At 41.8% G+C, this 20,518-nt stretch overlaps 1 protein-coding gene across 2 annotated transcripts; it reads right to left on the reverse strand.

Moving 5' to 3' along the window:
• Nucleotides 1-819: 819 nt before the first annotated feature.
• PSMB1 (proteasome 20S subunit beta 1) lies at nt 820-18,615 on the reverse strand. 2 transcript variants are annotated; one of them, XM_061130059.1, is made up of 6 exons: nt 18,451-18,615; nt 15,352-15,459; nt 10,418-10,499; nt 7,957-8,086; nt 2,087-2,193; nt 820-1,108 (listed from the first exon to the last, which is right to left on the reverse strand). In XM_061130059.1, the coding sequence occupies exons 1-6, from the start codon at nt 18,561-18,563 to the stop codon at nt 923-925; spliced, it is 726 nt and encodes a 241-aa protein (XP_060986042.1). In that variant the 5' UTR covers nt 18,564-18,615; the 3' UTR covers nt 820-922. The 2 variants fall into 2 exon arrangements, with proteins under 2 accessions (XP_060986042.1, XP_060986043.1); XM_061130060.1 differs by lacking the exon at nt 15,352-15,459.
• Nucleotides 18,616-20,518: the final 1,903 nt, after the last annotated feature.

Consider the following 20,518-nt stretch of genomic DNA (forward strand, 5'->3'; position numbering starts at 1 on the left):
TACTAATAATAAATCTATATCCTATTTCTTCTGCTTCTCTGGATAACTATATAATAAAGATGACAAATACATTTTGAATGGAAGAGTCTGGTTTTCACTTGTGATGTTCTAAGAGAAATGAATGAGATGTCACCAATGCACTCTGCTGCCTAGGACAGAGTATTCAACAAGTATTTCTTGAATAAAATTTCAAATATGCATCCACTAGGGGTTTTTGATCATTTAAATTAACGGAAAGTCAACAGTAAAACTCCATTTTTTTTAGCCCACAAAGCAAATCACACCCCCTAACAAAATAAATAATTTGTTCAACATCAAAAAAATTACTCCAACATTACATGTAATAGAGTTAGAATGTACTTAATAGTTCTAAATCAAAAATTTCAGCTCTATCCAAGTTTAGGTCTCAATTTTAACATTTCTTAATTGTTTATAACAATTATTGCAGATTGCTGGCAAAAGTCCATATAAAGGGCTATTTGCTTTTACAATTTTTTTCTGTTTTGGTTGACTTGAAGATTTTCCTCCAAAATAGTCATTCCAGGGATGATAGGTCTTAGCATACTCTACTTACATTAATTTCATTCTCAATGAAACTGAGACAGTTAAAGGTAATCTGTCCATCAAGGCAAGCTAGGTGGACTAAATAAATTCTAAACATGTTCTTTGTAAGATAGGCTGACTATCATAAGATGATAAACTGACCAAAAGAGTCTGCTTAGCTCTGGATGACAGAAAAATACAAGAATGAAGAAAATGAAAGGAAAAAGAAATTCTGTTTCCTAGTTCTGTCCTGGAAAAAGACAAGTTATAACAAAATAAGTGCTTGAGGCTTTATTTTTTTAATAAAACAAATTAGTCCAACAGTTTCAAGGTACAAACTTGGCCAGTTTTGAGCTGATCAGTGACAAGCACCCAGAAGTTAGTCTTTCCGCAGAGGAATAGTCTCCTCCCTGATGCCCTCCTTGGTTACAATGCAGATCTTGAGTGCGTCCCCAGTGTACACATCTCTCTCAGCAGCAGAAATGAAGACATCTTTCACAAGCCGCATGGCTCTGTCCAAGGACAGCGGGACATGCTCCACATTCTGCATGTTCTTAAAACCAACCTAGTGGGACAGGAAACTTGGATGAGGCATCATGTGATCACGCAAAGGAGGTCTAGTCTCCCCCAAAGCTTTCATAGGTCTCAGGAGTCAAAATGAATACATCACATAAATTTAAAATGTCCCCCAAGTGAAATGTTTCTAGACCTGGCTGAATTTACCCATACCTGACACCTGACAAGCATCCACTAAGACAAAGTCCCCACTTCTGAGAAGCACACAGCAGCGGGGTGGACACATGAAAGCCAAGTATGGTTATAGAATGTGCTGAAACTAAGAAGAAAATAGAGCCAGGAAAGCCCCCCCCCCCCCCAGGAAATGTATTTGAGTAGAGGAATCCTAACAGATAAACTGGAGTTAAAAGGATGGAGTCACATTCCAGATGGAGGCGTGGAGATGGGGAGGCACATCATTTCAAGGATCTGAGTGGAATACAGAGATAAGAAATGTGGTAGATAAGCAATGAGCAGAAGTAACTGCACATATTTCAAACAAGCAAGGAGGATGAAACAGGGAAGTAAGCTAGGAGGCAAAAAGGATGTTAGAAAATTAACACAATGATCCAAGCAAGATGCCATGCAGGCATGAATGCAGCCAGCAATAACAGAAAAGGGAAAAATTAAAAATATACATGGAAGTTAGAATACAAAATGAGGTGACAGAAATGGAGAGACTGGGGAAGAAATGCATTTTCATGATCTCCACATAAAAATGGCAAAAGGAGAAGTGAAAACATGGACCAACCACTGTAGACAGAAGCACCCCGAAGTCACGAGAAGAAGCAGCTGGAGCCACGTAAGCGAGTGGCCACAGGAGAACCAGCAGAACAGAGACAAGAAGGCGGGTGAGGCCAAGTAACCAAGCAAGCTCAGCAGTGAATTACAAAAAAGCCGTGATTTCTCGGCTCCCCTGGCTAATGAAGGGAAGGCAAAGGAAGGCACTCTGGGTTTACCCACCACCTCCTGGATGCAGTCTCCTTACCTGGTTGTCAAGCAGGGGCTGCAGCATGGCACTAGCTGAGCCTCCAGCCCTGAACGAGTCTCTCTGGTAGGACCCTACCGGGTCAAAGCTGTACACGGCTCCCTTCCCTTAGAGAAGAAAAGTCTCCGTAAGAGTGCATCCTGGCAACATTCCCAAATTATGGTAAAATAAACCTAATCAAAGTGCGACACAATATGGACTATCAACTTGGCTAAAATTTAAGAAGTGCGGTCTGCTCCTCCCCTCCCTTCAGAACGCAACTGGAGGCCCTCCTGCCCACTCCTGTCCACTATGGCACTTGCCACAAGGAGCTTCATACTCTCAAAGCTGCTGTCACCAACTACTGTGATGGGGCTCCCTGTGCACATGGGGTGTTAGCGGTCACAGCTGCTACTCTAAGTTCTGCACCAAACTCCTCACAACATTCCTAGAAAACTAACTGCTGCAGCTGCAGTGCAGACATGCATTTAAGATTCTCCTAGTGTTAAATATAAGCAGAAGCACAAAAAACTTATTATGTGTTTTTAGACTAATGGTGAGCACATCTTTAGCATCAGTACCATAAAAAAATCAATTTAATAAAGAAGAAATTCCAGAAGAACACAAATGTCACATGCAAAAGGCTAGATTTGCCTAAAATGTAATCACTTGTTTTATACTAGTAGTATAAAACACTAGTACTTTTTTGGGGGTAAGAAAAACAGAATCTGAGTACACTGATTCTTACCATGACAGTTACAGAGACCTGTCAGGGGGTAGGTAAATGGGTTCTCAGGCTCTCCTGAAGTAAGTATAAACTGTCATGCCACTGGAGTCAGAATCCATCAAACTATAAAAGTATGTACCCTATGATCCAGCAATAATTTCACTTACAGAATTAAAATTTACCTACAAATAATGCTTATATAAACACACAAAGCAGTATGTACAGGATCATTTATTTATCTCTGAAAGATCAAAAATTTACAAGCAACCTGAAATCCATGAGCAGAAAATGTTATGTCCACACAGCAACACAGCCTAGGAAGCAGCTGCGGGACGCCCCCACAGGACGAGCCAAAGGAAGAGCCGCAGCGTGCACGGCAGTTTCATTTTCACTAACGGCATTACGTAAATAGCACACACACTTACACAGGCACAGAGAAACACACGGAAAGATGAATACGTGAACTGTACTCATTCATCTTTGTGGGATTAGAGATGAGGAAAGGGAATCACTTTATAAGCTTTGGTATTGAGTGTATTAAAAAGAACACATGTCACTATAACTTTTAAAGAGAACTTTTAAAAACAACTGTGTTCTGAGTGTGAGAACTCATGAGTCATTTATAAAGTATGACTTAAAAACTAACAGATTCATGCAGAATTCTGCAGAATTACATAAACATAACCTTAAGCCTAATAATCCCACCAAGAAGGCAACATCTGAGAAAACCTGAAGAAGTGTTCTGCTAGAAGTAAGCTTAGAACAAGAACCCAGATTGCAGGAAGCAAGCTCACCAACTTCAACACATAAGCAAAGGGCTATGAAGGATAAAGTCAAAGGATAAAGGATAAAAAGACAAAGGATAAAACCAAATCTCGTGTTATCTTTCATGAGGCCAACAGGCCACAAGTAAAACAAGGTCCTAAAAATTTACCCAAGGGGAAGGGGGCTTCCTAGGTGGCTCAGTGTAAAGAATCCACCTGCCAATGAAGGAGACACAGGATTGACCTCTGGGCCGGGAGGATCCCACACACTGTGGAGCAACCAGGCCTGAGGGCCACAACTACTAAAGCTGTGCTAAAGAGCCCAGGAGGCCACGCACCCCAGGGCCCGTGCTCCACGCAAGAGAAGCCACCGCAATCAGAAGGCCGAGCACTGCAACAAAGAGCAGCCTCCACTCGCCACAACCAGAGAAGAGCCCACACGGCAACAAGGACCCGGCAGAGCCAAAATTCCATACATGACTAAATAAAACTATATATATGTAAAAAGATTTACCCGAGGGAAGCCAACCTCAGAAAACCACACACGACAGCTTTGAGGAAAACGAAGAGTAGAATATGTCCAAGACCCCTTAGAAAAAGCAAGAGACATTTGTAACATAAGCTGAAAACAGCTGTCATAAATCAGCAAGAAAAAGACTAACCTGCACGTAAAGGAACAAGGGATGACCAAGACATGGGTCAGTCTCCAAAAAAGAAATGAAAAGGGCAATAAACATGAAATCACCCAAACTCAATAAAAACAAAGAATACATATAAATTATAACAATGTGTTTACTAGGCAAAGACTTTCAAAATATGTTAAAATTCTGATACTGGTTAGGATGCCAAAGCAAAACAAGAAAACCCCAAAACAAAGGACAAAAATGGTACTCACACCCCTGCTGGTGAGTGCAGGACCCTTTCTGATGGGCATGCATGTGGTAACAGCAGAACGGAAAACACAGATATTCTCTGATCTAGCAACTCAACTTCCAGGAATTTTTTCCAGGGAGATAAGCATAACTGGAGAAGTACACAAAATTTTATATACAGGCAGGCATAGTATTGTTTATATTAGGGAAACTGGAAACAATGTAGATGACTCTCAGAGGACCAGTGGTGCGGCTCTACCCCACGTGTTGGCCATAAAATTACCACCGACGTCTTTATCCATTGGCACAAATCTACCCCGTGATAAAACATCCACTGTACAGTCAAGGAAAAACATGTGAACTATGGCCTACTTACACAGTGCAGAAGCATATATGCATACCAAGAAGTTTAACAGTAATTACCTCTAGGGACAGGCTTTCGGGGATTCCCACTTTTACCTTTGTATCTTCCAATACTATTTGACTACTTCTAGAAACATTACTGTTTTTGTTCCAGAAAAACCAAAGTCCTCGTTAACCTGGGGGAAGATTCTTTTAAAAGAGGTCATGACTGCAACTGGAGAGGTGAAGGCACAGCGGTCTAAGCAGCAGCTGCGGACTGTGCTCGGTCAGCTGACCCAGTGTCCTGAGGGTCTCCATCAGGAACACAGGCTACCTCCAACACAAAAGACAGGAAACAATCTCAAGCCTCAGTGGAGGCTCTGGACTTGGAAGCACAAGGCTTAGGCACAGACAGGGTAAAAGGCAGGTTCAAGAACAGAAGTGTTAAATGGAGAGCTGATGAGCCACTCCACCACATGCCTTTATGACCAAATTTTGATTATCACTCTTCAGTATGAATGGACAGCCAAAATCAAAAGAAATTTGAAGGAAGCTTCCAATATAGAAAAGCGCAGCCAAAATAAACAAGACCAAAAAAGCAATCTGATAAAATGCAGAGAACCTTTCAAAGGAAGTACCTCAAAAATCTAGCAGTAAAAGGATACTTAAAAAAAAAATAAAGGAGCTGGAAAGTAAGAAAAAACTCTTGGAAATTAATGATGGAGGAAACAGAAAGAGTTCAGTGAAGAGCGAGGCACTGAAGTTGAGAACATCTTCAGAGCAGAACAAAAAAACCCCAAACAGCCACACAACATGTGGGGGAAAGTTTTTTTAAAAAGCAAAAAACAGTAGGATAGAGAAAAGACTGTAAAAGCAAAGACTCAAAAAGGTCTCCCGATGCCTTTCTTCAGAAATTTCTCTAGCAAGGCACTCCACTAAACAAAGAAATAAACCAAGAAAGAGGAAAGGATGCGAGTGAAAGTGCTGAAGACTGTCCTGGGAAACAGGAAAAGAAGGCAAAGGACTATTTCACTACACACAGAAATTCCTCTTAGGAACAAAAATCAAATTAAACCAGACAAGATTAGGAGAAAGAAAAAGGTTAGAAAAGCCCGAGAATACCACCAAAGCAAGCTGGAGTGTTGGCACGTGGAAATCAAAGCCTAGGGCTCTGAAGTCAAACAGATCCAAACCTGAGCTCTGCCAGTCAGTACACATGTGGTTTCTCAAATCAGTGACACTCAGAACAACTCAAAGACACTGTCTGGCCTGCTGAAATTCAATAGCAGCTGCTATTCATGTTGGTAAAATCTGAATTTATTAGCCTGACACTCAAATCAGACATAACTGAAGTTACTGAAGGCACCAGGGGAGGTCGTGCGTGTTCAGGGAGAGTAAGAGCAGCACACACTGCCACATGGGAGACAGACAGCGAGCGGGAACCTGCTGCGTGACTCAGGAACTCAAGCCGGGCTCAGCAGCAGCCTAGAGGGTGGGAGGGATGTCCAAGGGAGAGGGTAATGGGTGAACCTGTTTGGTAGAAACCAACACAATACTGTAAAGCAATTATCCTTTGACTAAAAATCAGTCAAAAAAAAAAAAGACAGCAGAAGCATGCTGGGTGTTAGGCAAGCTAACCTGCGGCTATAATTACCCAGGTTAAGGGGTAACTAATTTCTATTCACCATTTCTACGCTCTATATTTTCTGTTTTTACGTATGAAAGCCTGAAAAAACTATGTCAACCTAAAGTGATCAGAACGCTCCCATACTTCACATGAGGGGTGGGGTTGAGAAAGAAAGGGAGAACAAAGAAAAACACCTGTGAATGGGAATGGACAGGAGCAAAAACTAGAGACAGAAGATGAAAAGAACCTGTCTCCTCCTGACCCAGAAACTTCCCTCTCGGAAAGACAGACTTGGGTTTTCCTGGTGGCTCAGTGGTAAAGAATTTGCCTGCCAATGCAGGAGTACATGGGTTTGATCCCTGATCCGGGAAGATTCCATGTACCTCAGAGTAACTAAGCTCATGTGCCAAAGCTACTTGGCCTGTGCCTCAGAGCCCGGGAGCCACAGCGCCCGGAGCCCGCACACCCTGTAGCTGGTGCTCCGCAAGAGGAGAACCCCCTGCGGTGAGAAGCCTGTGCACGACAGCACAGAGCAGCCTCCACTCCCTGCAGCTACGGAAAAGCCTGCACAGCAGCAAGGACCCAGCACAGCCAAACACAAGTAAAATTTTTTTTATAAAAAGAAAGAAAGGCACAGATATTTCAACCATGCTCTCCTTTGACATTTCTGTACCTTCTTTTAACAATCTCCGTGCTTGGGCTTAGTCTCTCAGTCATCTCCAACTCTTCGCTAACCTATGGACTGTAGCCCACCAGGCTCCTCTGTCCATGGGAATTCTCCAGGCCAAGAATACTGGAGTGGGTTGCCATGCCCTCTCCTCCAGGGGATCTTCCCAACCCAGGGATCGAATCTAGGTCTCCCACATAGTAGGGTGGATTCTTTACCATCTGAGCCACCAGGAAAGCCCTCTTTTTAGAATGGACTACTCTCAACAGCCACACAGATCTGTCCTGGGAGATGGTATTTGATTTCTAGAAGCCACTAAAAGGTCACTCACATCAGATCTGGTGAAAAACGCTGTTGCCTTTTCCGGGTAACACAGCTTTAGATCAATACAAGCATGAAAATGTCAAGTAACTGATTTTCCCTGGCCCTCCTGGTCCAACTCTGACAGAAAATTAAAGAGGTGTTTCAAAAATGATCCAAGAACACTGGTGGAAAAGCATTTCTTTTACACATTACTTTCAAAACAACTTTTTGAAATCAAATATGCTTGTTACTGAAGTGTCATTACTTAGAATCATATTTAGGTCAAGCTTCTCCAAGTCAAGTTTCTTTTTGGAAGATTAAAATGCTAAACATCTACTACTCAACTCATGCAAGATCTTGAGGAATTATCTGTAAAAGAACTGAATGCCCAACATTCACTTAACACACGACCTGCTGTGTCTCACTAGATAATCCTTTACTTCCCTTTTAGCTTCAGTTTCTTCACTGCCTTAATTATGAGAAAATAAAGTTGCTGGGTAAGATGGTATCCAGTTTTTATCAGCTCTGGATGGAAACACACATGTAAGAAATGCTACCCACTCCATCACCCAGAAAGGAAACATCCTACCTTCTTCATCAAGCCCCCCGATGATGTTGTACACATAGTAGGGAAAGAAGCGCCTGGAGTACAGGATTGTAGACAGCATCGCAGCAATCGCCCCGGTAGTCATGGCCTTATTATTGGAATGTTTGTACATCTGCAATTATTAACAAAACCAACAGGCATGTAGAGGTAGAATATACTAAAGATTAGAACAATGAACAGCAAATTGAAAAGAATGAAAGCCTTTCCTGGTGAAATGAGAAAGGACGCCTTTCATGATTAAACAACACAATAATACAAAAACATTTTATTTTATGTCCTGTCGTTGTGAGGGCTACAGACACTTCTCAGGGAGAGAACACCCAGCTGCCCTCAGCTCTCCAGTTTGGAGGCTCCTCTCCATGCCATCCTCATCTCAGGCCCTCTAACTCAAGAGCAAATACACACAAGATCACATGAGGCAACCTGGAGAGGATATTCCAAACTCAGCTCTCCACTGTGCAAACTGACAGTGGTCAGGAAAATCCAGCTCATGGGCCAAATCCAGCCCACCACTTGTTTAGGTGAAGTTTCACTGGAACACAGCCTTGTTCATTCACGACATATTGTTAGTGTCTGTTTTTGCACAAGGGCAGACTTAAACAGTTGCCACAGAAACCAAATGGCTGACTCCTGATCAGACTCAGACAAGCCTCTCTCTTTTCAGAGTGGGTATCTGCGAGAGACGGGGGCAGCTCTATTCTGTATGAATCCAGCAGAGAGCAGGGTCATAATCCTTAGAGCATCTACCAGAACAGAAGTATCCAAAATAGCACCTGACACAGTGATTTCTGATCCTAGCTTTACTACACCCTTGGCAATCTTAAATTATCCAATAAAATTAATTTAAGTTCACCGATTTCTTTGTCAGCCACAGCAAACATCTCGAAAGAGAAACCTAAGAACTGCTATAAAATCTAACAATGACAATTAAAATACTGAAGAAAGAGGAGAAATGGGCTACTTATATAAGTTGATGAATACAAATATTTTTTTCCAAGATTATAAAGAAAATTCTTCATTTCATTTCAAAACCAAGCACCAGTATTTATTCACCTCACCATTTACACAATATGTGAAAGAAAAATTTTAAGTACTGTGGATTGAGTTGAACTCACTGTTTACCTTTTTGAAATTTTATTAACAAAATACCACCTTCCATGTCAGCTTTATTTTTGTCCTCTAAATGCCATTTACAAAATATACATTAGGAATCATACAGATGTCAATACCTACGTCACTACAGCTTTCAGTATCAATAGATTTTAAATAAATGTTAACAATTGGTAAATACTCAATGAAATCATTTCTACACATTAAAAAAGGTAAGTGTCAGTTAAATTCATTACATAACTCCAATAACCTTACTCGTGATCTTAAGGGTTATCCACGAGCAGGCAAAACAGAACACCAACCCTGCTAACCTTTTCATGTACCAGCTGAACTTACCAACTACTAAATTATTATAATATACAGCCTAGAAAATATGAAAACTAAAAAGATGTAATACTGATACTGTAAATATCATGAATAGGAATTTAAAAATGTTACCAAGCTATATAACTAAGAAACAGAGCTACACTTCTGAGTACTGACATACGGTGACTGAGAATCCTACCCTAACCCTGTACTTTACGAACTAAGAAGAGCGCCATTACTGATAAAATCTGTATGAGTGCAGCCCAAATGACTATCCTGCTCTCCCTGAAACGATCTGAAGCCAACGCTGCTAGTATCACAGGCCAGAATCAACATCTAGACCTGCCTCTGCTTCTGTCAAGTCAGTTCCCTCGTTCTTCAAACACCCCCGGCTCCCAGAGACACACAGGTGGTGCAGCGTCAGCCCCTCTGAAGACTCCACTGCAGGTTAGCCTATCTTATTCTCTTCCTTCTCCCTCACCCCACCCGTTCTCTTGCACTCCCATCCACCTTGTGTCAGATCTCCTTCCTCAGCTGGCTGTCAACTAAAGACTGGTAGGGGTTAGGTGATAATGACTGTGCCTCTAGTCCAAACAGCTGGCTCGTCCTTCTTCTGCTCGTGCTAAGAGTACACTGCTGTCAAGAGAGCGTGATGTGTTGGCTGATGGTGTTTCAAACCAAGCTCTGGTCTAAAAGCCTGCCTCCTCTGCAGAAACTGATTTAGTTCATTTCTGAGAAGAGTATCTTCAGAAGAAACCCCTTCCAGTCTACCTCAAAAAGGAGAGACAGTCCTTTACTTCATACTGTATGTGTATTTTAACAGAAAGGAACTTGCTGTCATTTTACATTATGCTACTTTGATGATGGCTGTATTAACAAGATCGTGTCATTTGTAGGGTAGGTTAAAGTTTCAGCTGCTAAAACTAGTTCTTCTCCAGCTAGCAATAGCCATGATGTATGCTTAAAATAATCTAAAGAACTGTTGTTATTAGCTTTCATCAGTGTAGACATGTACAAAAGCATCTACCTTTAGTCTTGCTTCAATAATTTTGGTCAGGGTAAGACAATCTCCATGAAAACCGCTACATCCAATGACTGTTTTGTCTGTTCTGTTAAAAAAAAAAAAACAAAACAAAAACACCACATTTCAGGGAACAGTTGGTTTGACAGTAAATTAAAACATGTCTTGAGTAATTTTAAATTTAAAACTCACAAACTCCCCATTTCCATTCGGTGAATAAATTTAAAATTTAAAATTACTCAAGACATGTAGGCACATGGAGGGGGGATTCCTGTATTTAGAAGTCTCACCCCTTATACCAAATGAATTACAGGTGGATAAAGACATATGAGAATTAATGCAAGTATGAATGCACTAAAGAAAATATGATCGAATTTTTTTAATAAGGTTAGGTTGAGGGCAGCCAATTTACATATAATACAACCCAATGTCCACACAGAAAGCTTCATAGATTTGACTGCATAAAAAATGAAAACTTCTATAAAAATTTGAATTAAAAAAACAAAACACAAAAAAACTGGGAGTGTCACGGCCCAGGTTCAATTCCTGGAACTGGGAACCCATAAGCTGCTCAGTGTAGCCAAAAAGAAAAAGAAAGAACTAAGAAAATATATTTATAGTATACACGACCAGACCAAAGTCTATTTTAATTTCCTTATTCTACAAATAGTTCCTAAAAATATGAAATGCATTAACAGCATAATGGCTCTTGGGGATAAGGTGCATAGTTAATAACATCGTATTGTATATTTAAAAGTTGCTCAGAGAGTAGGTCCTAGAACTTCTCATCATAAGAAAAACAAATGTTATAACTTGTGTGGTGACAGACTAATTGTGATCATTCTGCAATATGCACGAGTATGGGCTCATTATGCTATATGCCAGGAAGTACTAACATGTTACACGCCAACTAGGTATGTTTGTGCTCAGTCGCGTCCAATTCTTTGCAACCCCACGACTGAAGCCTGCCAGGTTCCTGTCCATGGAATTTTCCAAGCATGAACACTGAAGCAGGTTGCCATTTCCTACTTCAGGGGATCTTCCTGACCCAGGGATCAAACCTGCGTCTCTTGTACCTCCTGCATTGGCAGTTGTCTTCTTTACCACTGCACTACCTGGGAAGCCCCCAAACGTCAATAATACCCCGATACAAAAAAACAAAAAACCTATGATGGAAAGACAGGTAAGTTACATGAAAGTTTTAGTGTTCAGTTGTGTTCAACTCTTTGCAAACCTATAGACTGTCGCCCACCAGGCTCCTCTGTCCAGGAGAATTCTCCAGGTGAGAATACTAGAGTGGGTGGCCATTCCCTTCTCCAGGGGATCTTCCTGATCCTGGGATCAAACCCAGTCTCCTGCAGATTCTTTACTGTCTGAGCCACTAGGGAAGCCCCTAAATTATATGAAAGTCATATAAAAAGAGACACAAGTTACCATAAACATATAAAAGAGCCTCCATACCACTCATAAATTAAAATCTAAACAAGAGACGATTTCAGCCCAGTAGAATAATAATGTTTAATGCTAGTGAGGTTGTGAAAATTGGGTACTCTCAGAAAGTGGGAAAGAGTGTATACTGATCCAACTCTTAGAAAGGATGTTTGACAGCCTGTACTAAAAACTTAAATGCACATCACTTTCACTCAAAAATTTCACTGCTACAGATATACTCATGCAAGTTTGTGAAGATAAGCTCTAGGTTCACGTGTTAAGCATACACATTATTTTAATGACTCTCCAAAACAAAACAAATACAACCCAAATGTACTTTGGGTTGTACACCAGAGAGTACTTAATAAAATTTTTGTGTATCTTTGCCAACAAAGGTCCATCTAATCAAAGCTATGGTTTTGCCAGTTCAGTTCAGTTGCTCAGTTGTGTCCAACTCTTTGCGACCCCATGAATCGCAGCACACCAGGCCTCCCTGTCCATCACCAACTCCTGGAGTTTACTCAAACTCATGTCCATCGAGTCAGTGATGCCATCCAGCCATCTCATCCTGTTGTCCACTTCTCCTCCTGCCCCCAATCCCTCCCAGCATCAGGGTCTTTTCCAATGAGTCAACTCTTCGCATGAGGTGGCCAAAGTATTGGAGTTTCGGCTTCAGCATCAGTCCTTCCAATGAACACCCAGGACTGATCTCCTTTAGGATGGACTGGTTGAAACTCCTTGCAGTCTAAGGGACTCTCAAGAGTCTTCTCCAACACCACAGTTCAAAAGCATCAATTCTTTGGCGCTCAGCTTTCTTCACAGTCCAACTCTCACACCCATACATGACCACTGGAAAAACCATAGTCTTGACTAGATGGACCTTTGTTGGCAAAGTAATGTCTCTGCTCTTTAATAAGCTATCTAGGTTGGTCATAAATTTCCTTCCAAGGAGTGAGCATCTTTTAATTTCTTGGCTGCAGTCACCATCTGCAGTGATTTTGGAGCCCCCCAAAAATAAAGTCTGACACTGTTTCCACTGTCTCCCCATCTATTTCCCAAGAAGTGATGGGACCAGATGCCATGATCTTAGTTTTCTGAATGTTGAGCTTTAAGCCAACTTTTCCACTCTCCTCTTTCACTTTCATCAAGAGGCTTTTGAGTTCCTCTTCACTTTCTGCCACAAGGGTGGTGTCACCTGCATATCTGAGGTTATTGTTATTTCTCCCGGCAATCTTGATTCCAGCTTGTGCTTCTTCCAGCCCAGGTTTTTCCAGTAGTCATGTACAGATCTGAGTTGGACCATAAAGAAAGCTGAGTGCCAAAGAACTGATACTTTTGAACTGTGGTGTTGGAGAAGACTCTTGAGAGTCCCTTGGACTGCAAAGAGATCCAACCAGTCAATCCTAAAGAAAATCAGTCCTGAATATTCATTGGAAGGACTGATGCTGAAGCTGAAGCTCCATTACTTTGGCCACCTGATGTGAAGAAGAACTCAATGAAAAAGATCCTGATGCTGGGAAAGACTGAAGGCAGGAGGAGAAGGGGACGACAAGGATGAGATGGTTGGATGACATCACTGACTCGATGGACATTAGTTTGGGCAAGCTCTGAGAGCTGGTGATGGACAGAGAGACCGGACATGTTGCAGTCCATGTGTCGCAAAGAGTTGGACACGACTGAGCAACTGAAATGAACTGAAGCCTCAAAAGTTAATTCCTAAGTCTTGATATTTATAAGGAAACCTAAACCCATCTCATCAAGAAATGATCAGCAGAGGCCCTTTCTTTTAGAAATAAAAGAATGATTCACACAAAACGTACCTGTCCAACTGGGGAGACCACTGACACTTCTAGGGTCATCACCAGCATTTCCTGATCTCTCTATAACCAACATCACTGCACTGAGCCAAAGACCACAATATACCATAAGGCTTCACTGCCTGTACTACCAAGAATGGCTGATAGTACCAGGAGACTAAGACAAAATCTGAGCTTCAAGATGCTTTTGCCAAATATCTAGGTACCTAAATGAAGAAGAGTTTTTCTGCAAAGAATAAAGAGTAAATATAAGTTTCAAACAAGTTGGGGAAGAGGTGGGCTAGGCTCTAGGTGAGCCCCAAAGGGCATGGGATCAGGAGCATGCTATCAATTCATGTGTGACCCAGTGCCTGAGATGCACGACAGGAACACAGAAGTAATACTGTTCTCTCTATATATATACCTGAAGTATTTCATTTAAAAAAAAAAAAAAGAGAGAGAGTACTCACACAAAAAAAAGAGAGTACGCACTCAGGAGGCACACAAGCTACAACAGAATGTTACAAAGATGAGCACACTCTTGTACAAGGACAGTATCTATAACATTATGTATTTAAGTTTTATTCATGATATTTACTAGTTTCACTTTATAAAAGTTACATCTTAAAAGACAAAAATTGTTGCATGGGTATGCTACAAGGGCTTCCTTGATAGCTCAGTCGGTAAATCATCTGCCTGCAACGCAGGAAACCAGGGTTTGATTCCTGGGTCAGGAAGACCCCCCTGGAGAAGGAAATGGCAACCCACTCCAGTATTCTTGCCTGAAGAATCCCATGAACAGAGGAGCCAGGCAGGTTACAGTCCATGGGGTCGCAAGAGTCGGACATGACTTAACAACTAAATCACCACCATGCTACAAGTCAGAGAAGAGAAAAGGGTATCAAAAGATGGAAGTGGACAGAAAGGGAACTGGGAAGATGAAGACAAGCTAACTGTTCTTTAGGTTACGGTGTGGGCTGGGCCATGCCCTGCAGCACCACAAGGCCCACCCAAAGGACCTGAACCTATCAGTCCACTCCTGCTAGAATACAGGATTAAGAAGCGCTTGTGTACTAACGTAAGAGTAACCACCATTTTCAACTGTGTCCAAAAATGTTAAATACAAAGCACTGTTAACTGTTAATGTAAGGTGCAGTTAGTTAGTAATTTATGCAGATTCCCCCCGCCCCCAGTACACATGACTTTATTTTCTTATGTTTTAGAAAAAACATAGCCACCCACTAAAACTGCGAGCTATGGATATATATAACTGCTTAAGATATGGGTAGATTGAATGTTTTAGGTTATTTTTTTTTAAAGGTGCAGATTAAAAAAGAATCCAATATATTAAAGGACCCACAGAAGGATTAAAATACATGATAAAGTAGTAACAATAAAATGCTGATAAGATCTACATGATAGTATATGAGCACTGACTACAAAATTATCCTACCTTTTTGTATATTTGAATTTTTTATAAGATGTTGAGTAAAAAATATTTGTTACCAAAAACACTGTTGGTACCTAGATATGGAAAATATCACGAAGACTACATACTGAATTACTAGAAAATAATTTTCTAACAAAAATGCAAGCTAAGCTCCAAACAGGCAACCTAAAAATTCATGAAACACATCATTTAAAACCTGACTCTCTCGCCGCATTAAATCATCACAAGGTGCTGAAAACATGTCCTTAGAAATATTTACTTACAATTTGTAACATTTGGGGCTGTCCCGTGTGTGAATTGAAAACCCTTCACTTAATCTAGTGTCAGAAGCAACAATTGAAAAATCTTCTCCAGCAATTGCCAATACAGTACTGAGGAGAAAAGAAGGAAAAACAAAATTAATGAATTCTTCTGGACATTAATAACACCTTTCCCAATATGAGAATGCTCCATAGCACATACTGAGATAAAATCTACTAGATATAATCAAGTGCAGGATTCAGATGGAAGAGGAAAAGGTCATGGGAAAGGATCCCTGGCGACAAGTCATCTGGGAAAAAAACAAAATTTAAGGATTCCCTTAAAAACACAAGTCAAATCAGAGCAAAGGTTCCTTAGCAGAAGATTACAGAAACATCCAGCTTCCCTTGTGGCTCAACTGGTAAAGAATCTGCCTGCAACGTGGGAGACCTAGGTTTGATATCTGAGTTGGGAAGATCCCCTGGAGGAGGGCATGGAAACCCACTCCAGTATTCTTGCCTGGAAAATCCCCATGGACAGAGCCTGTCCACGCGACCAAGGGGTCGCAAAGAGTTGGACACGACTGAGCGACTAAGCACAAACATCACTAAATTATCACTATCGTCAAAAAATTAAACATATCATTGATTCATATGTATCATTAAACAATTACTGATACTATAAAATGGCCAAAGGCCATGGCCCTGCCTGCCGGGGGAGGTGTAGATAGTGATACAACACAAGATATCTGAGCTCAAGAAAGAGGGGCTTAATGTGGTTTTTATTATTATTTTTTGATCACGCCACACAGCATGTGGAATCTCAGTTTCCTGACCAGGGATCAAACCCGTGTCTCATGCTTTGGAAGGGCAGTCTTAACCACTGGACCACAAGGGGAGTCCCAGGGCTTAATGTTTTTAATTTCTTTATATCCAAGTCCTTATATAATTGTCTTGCACTCAGGAGACACCCAAGCATCTGCTGGAAAATGGACCAACAAAGAACAACCTTTTCCCTCTGTGGCTCTGTTCAGGGGGGCCTAGAGGATGAGCTCTAAAAGCAGACTGTGTGGGTTCGAAGTCTGTCTCTCCTGCTTAGAGGATATGAGATAGTCAAGTGCTTAACTTCTCAAGGCCTCGATGTCCTCAAACACATATCACAGATCACAACAGTAGCTACTTTATTTGGGTGTTACAAGCATTAAATGGACTAAATTGTTAAGCCTTATACCAGTGCTTGAAACATAACTGGTCCTCCAGTTAAGTGTTAGCTATGATCCCTCTGGCATAAGTATGATCACCTGGACTCTGAAGTTACCCAAAACCTGTCCATGCCACTTAACAGCTCTGTGACCTTGGATAAATTATCAAATTGATGATACTAGCAGTTCCTGTGTTAAAGGTTGACCGAGTTAAATGGCATAATCCTAAAGTATTCAGTGACAAATGCACAGGCTAATCACTTGGAATTTAACCACATTCAGTCAGAGTAGAAAAAGACACAGGACTAAGTCTTATTTTGTAGAAGCAAAGGCTGCCCAAGAGCCAGCAAGGAAAAGAACACAGACTAAGAAAAGGTAATTTAATATCAGAAAGCCATAAGCACTAACTTTAGAGCAGTAATTGGATTACAAAGGTTAGAAAGTGAGCAATAAATACTGAATACCTTGTAAGTCTCAAGCAGAATCTCCAACTGTCTCATGAAATGGGTCTAATAACTCATTTTGTGATCCCACCACTTCATTAGTTGTCACAGGAAATATTTAAAAGTGCAATGATAAAAATATTCATAAACTTCATAGCAACACAGATATGGATTCAAGTCCTGGGGTTCTCTAAGGGCCCAAGTTCATTTGTAAAATTGAGATATATATTATCTAACAGTCAGTCATCATGAGGATTAAAAAGATACCTGCTTTCAATCTACAAAATGCTTCTCTTTTGATTCTTCTCTCAAACTATGAGTAGCTAAAGGAAGATAAGGAAATCTGGGTTCAAGAAGCTTAGAGGTAGGTACCAAAGAACACACTGCTCTTTAGTGTCAGAGACAAGGCTAAAATCATAGACTTCCACCCTCTTTGCAAGTACCCCAAAAATCTACATTAAAATTTCAAACCCATAAAGTAAAGCTTAGTAAGTAAAGTCGCTCAGTCGTGTCCAACTCTTTTCGACCCCATGGACTGTAGCCTACCAGGCTCCTCTGTTCATGGGATTTTCCAGGCAAGAGTACTGGAGTGGGTTGCCATTTCCTTCTCCATGGGAATCTTCCCGACCCAGGCATCGAACCCGGGTCTCCAGCATTGCAGACAGACGCTTTACCATCTGAGCCACCAGGGAAGCCCTCAAACCCATAAGGACCTGAGTAATTAATCTGCTCATCAGATGGTCTTTAAAGATTACCAGATTAATTAACTGGGTGTGTACCTTTCAAAGTACAAAATTTGGCTGGCAAACTATAAACGATGCTTAAAAACACAGCTCTTCGCAGTTAGGAGTCCTGAGTGTCTTTCCACAACCCTAGTTCTTTTAGTGCACTATCAAGGAAAAGTATTAAGATAAACTTTAAAAAAAAAAAAAAAAGGAAAAGTTAAATACAACATGCAAGAATACACATAATCAAAGGTCCTCCTTCTGAGTATTTTTTCCCTGAACTTATGTTAACCCTTAAAAATAAACACTGATCAATGAAACTAAGTCTGCGCAAGTAATCCTACTTGCTATTTAAAAGAACTCAAAATGGTGATTTGATTAGACCTTTTAGCTAGATACAACTACATCTAATCACATGGCCAATCAAACCTAACTCTTTAATCTCAGCTGCTCAACCTGCCCCGTGCCTGCTGGATCGAGAAACACGTTCAGACAGAAAGGAAACGTTAGGTCCATTTTTAAAACTCTTCCAGAGCGGAGGTCAGGTGTCAAATTTCTATCTGCTGTCTACGTAAAGCTGGCCGTCCACACCGAGATCCAGTGACCGGCCTATAAAGTGAAGCCCTGAAGAACAAGACATAGCCGAGCAACCTCGGAGAGGGAGGCCTGAGACTGGAGGGGCAGCGCCAGGCAGACAGGCTTAAGCAGGGATATGGAGGAAGAAAGAGAAAGCGGCGGCTCTGCGGGCTTTACCCTCCGTTGAAAGCGTAGGGCGAAAAGCGCAGCTGCAAAGGGCCCACGGCGCTGTGAGGTTCCATGGCCAGGTCTCGGCCCGCGCCCGAGTACGCGGCAACGGAGGACAACATCCCGTGGCTCCGCTCCTGCTGTCTCACGGCAAGATGGCTGCCTCGACCGGAAATTGTGCCGCTTCCGGTTTCCGCGGCGCTGCCTCCGCCCGCTCTATCTCGCGCCAGTCGTTGCTCTTGGAGGCCAGAGCCCTTGCCTTTCAGTCGGTAGCGAGCGCCCGCTCTTCGAAGAGACCTGGCAGTGAGGTGCAGGCTTTCTTTTCCAGGCAAACATTCGAAGTCACTCGTGATGGGTAGAAATTTTAAAGTCTGAGCTTACAAAGAAGTTGGAAAAACGATGGAGCAACGGAAACTCGAAGACTCTATTGGAGTGTAAATTAGTACAGCTGTATTTCGAAAAGGGGCTGGCATTACTTGACATAGTTGAAAATACACACACATCATGACCCAGCAGTTTCACGCCGAGGTATGTACCCTGGCCAGAAAGACGTGTAAGAATGTTCATAAAGATGTTCCTAATGGCCCCAAACTGGAAATGAGCTAAATGTCCATAAACTGCAGAATTGGATAAAGCAACTGAGGGATGTGCCAAAGCAAGGAAATAAACTGACTTTGGCTAGAGGGAAAGGTCCTGCTTGGCTAAGGATGGGTTGGAGGTTGTAGTGCTAGCAATACTGGGTTTCTTTACTTGATTTAACGTGCGCCTGCTCAGTTGATCAGGCGTGTCCGACTCTTTGCGACCACATGGACTATAGCCCAGGAGGCTCTTCTGTCCATGGGATATTTACAGGCAAGAATAGTGGAGTAGGTTGACATTTCCTCTTCCAAGGGATCTTCCTCACCCAGGGATTGAACACCCATCTCCTGTGTCTCTTGTATTGGCAGGCAGATTCTTTACCAACGAGCTACCAGGGGAACCCTTTGTTGCTGTTGTTCAGTCCCTAAGTCGTGTCCAACTCTTTACAACCCCATAAACTGCAGCACGATAGGCTTCCCTGTCCTTCGCTATCTCCCAGAATTTACTCAAACCCATATCCATTGTGTCGGTCACATCCAACCATCTCATCTTCTGTCGCCGCCCCGCTTCTCCTCCTGCCCTCATTCTTTCCCAGCATCAGGGGTTTTTTTCTAATGAATCAGCTCTTTGCATCAAGTAGCCAAAGTACTGGAGCTTCAGCTTGAGCGTCAGTCTTTCCAATTAATATTTAGGGTTGATTTCCTTTAGGATTGACTGGTTTGATCTCCTTGCTGTCCAAGGGACTCTCAAGAGTCCCTTCAACACCACAGTTCAAAAGCATCAATTCTTTGGCACTCAGCCTTCTTTATGGTCCAACTCTCACATCTGTACATGACTGCTGGAAAAATCACAGCTTTGCCTATCCAGACTTTACCAGCAAAGTGACATCTCTGCTTTTTAATACACTGTCTCAGTTGGTCATAGCTTTCCTTCCAAGGAGCAAGCGTCTTTGAATTTCATGGCTGCAGTCACTGCAGTGATTTAGGAGCCCAAGAAGATCAAATCTGTCACTGTCTCCACTTTTTCCCCATCTATTTGCCATGAAGTGATGGGATCGGATGCCATGATCTTCATTTTCTGAATGTTGAGTTTTAAGCCAGCTTTTTCACTCTCCTCTTTCATCCTCATCAAGAGGCTCTTTAGTTCCTCTTTGCTTTCTGCCATTAGAGTGGTATCATCTGCATATATGAGGTTGTTGATATTTCTCCAGGAAATCCTGATTCCAGCTTGAGGTTCATCCAGCCCCACATATTGCATGATGTACTCTGCATATAAGTTAAATAAGCAGGGTGACAGTGTACGGCCTTGATGTACTCCTTTCCCAATTTTGAACCCGTCCATTGTTCCATGTCTGGTTCTGTTGCTTCTTGACCTGCATACAAGTTTTTCAGGTGATAGATAAGCTGGTCTGGTATTCCCATCTCTTTAAGAATTTTCCATTGTTTGTTGTGATCCACACAGTCAAAGGCTTTAGCGAAGTCAATGAAGCAGAAGTAGA

The sequence above is a fragment of the Dama dama genome, chromosome 26 (genome assembly GCF_033118175.1).
Source record: "Dama dama isolate Ldn47 chromosome 26, ASM3311817v1, whole genome shotgun sequence".
NCBI lineage: Eukaryota > Metazoa > Chordata > Mammalia > Artiodactyla > Cervidae > Dama > Dama dama.

Excerpts from the sequence above, each read along its gene's own strand:
- PSMB1 (XM_061130059.1), bottom strand. The coding sequence starts at position 18,563 with ATGTTGTCCTCCGTTGCCGCGTACTCGGGCGCGGGCCGAGACCTGGCC. Across the intron at positions 15,460-18,450 it reads CCCTACGCTTTCAACGGAGG|TACTGTATTGGCAATTGCTG; the intron begins GTAAAGCCCGCA and ends TTTTCTCCTCAG. Across the intron at positions 10,500-15,351 it reads AGCCCCAAATGTTACAAATT|AACAGACAAAACAGTCATTG; the intron begins GTAAGTAAATAT and ends TTTTTTTAACAG.